Source organism: Penaeus monodon, chromosome 5 (genome assembly GCF_015228065.2).
Source record: "Penaeus monodon isolate SGIC_2016 chromosome 5, NSTDA_Pmon_1, whole genome shotgun sequence".
In the NCBI taxonomy this organism is placed as follows: domain Eukaryota; kingdom Metazoa; phylum Arthropoda; class Malacostraca; order Decapoda; family Penaeidae; genus Penaeus; species Penaeus monodon.
Window position 1 is genome coordinate 54,067,464 of NC_051390.1, and position 4,367 is coordinate 54,071,830.

Here is a 4,367-nt window from a genome sequence, read left to right on the forward strand (position 1 = left end):
TGCAAAAGACAGAGAGGTCTTTAGGCAGCCGTCGACGCCCATTACCCAGCCCCCCTCTCTCTTTTCTCTCTTCCTCTCTCTCTCTCTCTCTTTTCTCTCTCTCTCTCTCTCTCTCTCTCCATCCCCCCCCCTCTCTCTCTCTTTCTCTTTCTCTCGCCCCCCTATGTCTCTCTCTCTCTCTCTCTCTCTCTCTCTCGCTCTCTCTCTCTCTCTCTCTCTCTCTCTCTCTCTCTCCCTCTCCCTCTCCCTCAGCTGCGCCCTTTGTCGCCTTAACCAAGTACATCCCCCTTTTCCTCCCGCAGCAGACATCAACATCCTCATTGAGCGTTTGACCTTGAGACTTCCTCTCGCCTTCTGCATCTTGGAAGAGACTCATGGGCGCGGAGGAGGGGGGGGGGTGAGGTGCTGGGTCTTTGGCTCTTCGGGGGCGTTGGTCTCGTCCTCTTCCTCCTCTTCCTCTTGTTTGCACTTTGTTGGGGGTGTTTTAGTGTGTGTTAGAAGGTCCTTAGGCGTATTGATGGCTTCGTCCACGTACATGATTTCACACACTTGTATACGGCTTCGTGTACACACACACACGCACGCGCACGCACGCACGCACACACACACACACACACACACACCACACACACACCCACACACACCCCACACACCACACACACACACACACACACACAGCCAAACAGATGCACATACATGCGCCTCTTATCTATTTCGTCCTTATCTTTTGAAGTCATACTCGTTTCAGTAGTAACGCTAATGACATCAGTAAATGAAATTATGGCAAATAACAATCAGTATCTTTAACTTTGGTGTGCCAGTGTTGATAAGAATATCCTGTTTCACTAGTTATTTTGCATTTATCATACCCATCACCATTTCTCTGACAGCCCCGAGGAAGCTTGACCCATATTGCCATCATCACCATCATTGCTGTCACTGTTTCTGTTGTCACTATCACCATCATTATCATCATCACCATCATTATCATTATCTCTGTTATTACCTTCTCCATCACTATCCTTACAATCATTATGTGTCGCCTTTTCATCATCGTGACTACCTTCACCATCTTTACCGCTCTCACCATCATGGTCTCTCATCATCATCATCATCATACCCACCGTCATTATCTGTGTTGTCACTATCATCATATTCATCGCCATTCCTGCCATCACTATCACTGTCACCATCATTGTCTCTCTCGTCACCATCCTCACCATCACAGTCAACGTCCTCATCACCATCCTAACCATCATCCTCACAATGAATCGTAACTCTACACAACGACCTGGAAATAACACAGTAGCAAGACACCAGTCAGTTCTCGGAAAATCATTTGTCTTCCACGTACGTGATAAAATTCACCCCAGTTTAATAATAATGGTTCTTTTTCTCTTCCTTTCTCTCTATTTCTCTCGGTGCCATAGAAGCAGATGTGTTGCTACCCATTAGCTTTGGTTAAAGTTGTTGGTGGGAGAGGAGGGGGGAGAGGTGTATGGGAGGATGTTCTTTGTGTGAGTGTATGGAGGGTTATTTCTCCCCCAACCCTCTCTCTCTCTCTCCATTATATATATATATATATATATATATATATATATATATATATATATATATATATATATGTGTGTGTGTGTGTGTGTGTGTGTGTTATAAGAAAGAGGGAAGGTGACAGACAGATAAACAGAGAGCGAGAGAGACGGGAAGGGGGAGGACACGCACACATACATTCACATTCACATACATAGGTAGAGAGAGAGAGAGAAAGATAAGAGGGGGGGGGGGTCCACACACACACACGCACACACACACAAATATATATATATATATATATATATATATATATATATATACAATATATAATATATATATATATATATATATATATATATATATATAATAAATTTATCTGCATGCATGAACACACACACATACACAAATATATATATATATATATATATATATATATATATATATATATATATATATATATATATATATATATATATATTTTAAATATAACACACACACACACACACACACACAAAACACACACACACACACACACACACACACACACACACACACACACACACACACACACACACACTCACACACACACACACACACACACACACACACACACACACACACACACACACACACACACACACCACACACATATATATATATATATATATATATATATATATATATATATATATATATATATATATATATATATATTAATTTATCTGTCTTGATTATGTATTTATCGCATGTGTTGTTTTATTTTGTATTTTATATATATTTTTCTTAGTTATCTTAAATGTTAATCTATTGCTTCTCAATCTTTGTCTTCTTCTCTCTTTTTTTTTCACTTTCCATTTGATCAAAGATCCGCCTCATATTCATTCGTGTAAAAGATTTTCAGTTGATCAAGTTTTGTTATTATGAATTTTTATTATAATAAAAAAAAAATAAGTTTAAAATTTGCTTTAGGCAGGTAGATCATAAGAGGCCTATGTGATACGTTAAGATCTAAGAAAGAAAATTTAAAGAAAACAAACAAATAAAATAGGTATATCGATGTTGGTTTTTTATTTGGAAAAGGCACTCTACAGTCATGCATTATATACAGGTATCATTGTCATTTCTTATAAATAACACCACACAGAAGTGCATATCATACAAAGCCATAAGCTAAAGACAGAAAACAGGCAGAGGGTAGACTATTATAACCAAGCGGTGACCGTGTTACGCTACAAAGTTCAAGCTAAGAAGCATAATACTTTTTTTATAGTTTAGCGGAAACTTTTCGGTCTTTTGAGATAGATAGATATTTTTTATGGGGTGGGGTGGGGGGTCATGTGTTGTTCTTCTTTTACGTATTTTAAGGTTTAGCTGTTGTTGTTGTTGTTGTTGTTGTTGTTTTTGTGAGGTGGGTGGGGGGGGGCGCATTTCACTGTTCTTCTGTTTGCTGTTCGGTTTTGGGTTCCTGCGCTCTCTCTTCTTCGGCGTTCTGTGATTTCTGCGCCTGTTGTTCTTCGTTTGTCTCTGCGTTCTTCTGTTCTTCAGCTTCTTCAGCATTTTTCGGCTGACTTCTCTGTTCGTCGACTTGGCTTTGTTCACTCACTTCCGTTTCAGCAGGTTCTTGTTCTGCCTGTGGTTCTTCAGCAGGTTCTTGTTCTGCCTGTGGTTCTTCAGCAGGTTCCTGTTCCGGAGTTCTCTTCTCTACGTTCTGCTGTTCTTCGTGTTGTTCTAATTCTGTTGCGACTTCGGCAGTGTTCGGTTCTTTGACTGCTGAGTTCACTTCGACATTGTTTTCTTCTGCGGCTGTGGCTTCGGCAGGGTTTTGGTCAGCCACAGCAGCAGTTTCTTCAGCAACTGCAGATTCAGCATCATTCTGTACTACTTCAGAGGCTTCTGCAGCTGCGGTTTCAGTAAAGACTGCTTCCTGCGTTTCCACGTCTGTAGATTCTGCAATGTTTTGCTCCTCAACAGCTGCGGCTTCGGCAGGTACTTCCTCCTCCTCAATCAGAGTTGCAACATTGCTTGCTTCAACCGCAGAGGTGATGAGCTCGGCAGGGATTTCTTGGCCTCTTGGCACCTTTTCCACGAAGGTGATGTCGGCCGCATTCTGCTCGCCGATGATGGCCTGGTCCAGGGACTTTTCGCTGACTCCTTCCTGGTGGTCGTTAGAAACTTGGTCCTGTGCGAAAGTCTCCTCTGCGGTCACCCCTTCGTCGACAGGCTGTTGTGCCGCGTTTTCTGCGACGGTTCCTTGCTCGTTCTCTTCGGCGGCCGCTGCAGAAAGGCCGACTTCTTCATTCGCGTGCGCTGTTTCGCTAAACTCAACATCATCTACCTGACTGGGACTGGTGTCAACTTCGCCCTGGATCCCAGCAGTTTCTTCATGAGCTTCATTCTCATTGTTTCCCTGGCCGTCAGCAACTGCCTGACTGACCGTCAAGTCGTCAGCAGCTCTCTGAGCAGCCTCAGGATCAACAGAAATGATCAGGTCGTCGCCAGCCTGTTCATCTGGGCTCTTGTCTGAAACGGCGTCGCTGGGTTCGATCTGGTTAGCGGTTCCTGGTGTCTGTGCGTCCTTGTGCTTAACGGGAAGAGCCAGGATGAACGGGTCATCCTCAGCGCGGACGACGTCCTGTCTTTGAGTGTTGACTTCGGGCACCGCTTGGCCCGAAGGACGGGAGAGCACCACGCCCACGCTCACGCACAGCAATATCTGGAAAAAAGGGGAAGAATAGTTCGAGTGCTAAACGAAACAACACTCTGCTGTGGTGAAGAAGAAGCGGAGAAATCCACTACACACAGGAAATGATAATTCTAATTGTAATTTGTAAAAA

At 43.1% G+C, this 4,367-nt stretch overlaps 1 protein-coding gene across 1 annotated transcript in view; it reads right to left on the bottom strand.

Moving 5' to 3' along the window:
• Positions 1 to 2,573: 2,573 nt before the first annotated feature.
• LOC119573354 (uncharacterized abhydrolase domain-containing protein DDB_G0269086-like) overlaps positions 2,574 to 4,367 on the bottom strand; it is a 2,625-nt gene continuing 831 nt past the window's right edge. Inside the window, exon 2 of the mRNA XM_037920572.1 lies at positions 2,574 to 4,246. Coding sequence (XP_037776500.1) covers positions 2,963 to 4,246 — 1,284 coding nt within the window. The 3' untranslated portion in view covers positions 2,574 to 2,962. The remainder of the gene's footprint in view (positions 4,247 to 4,367) is intronic.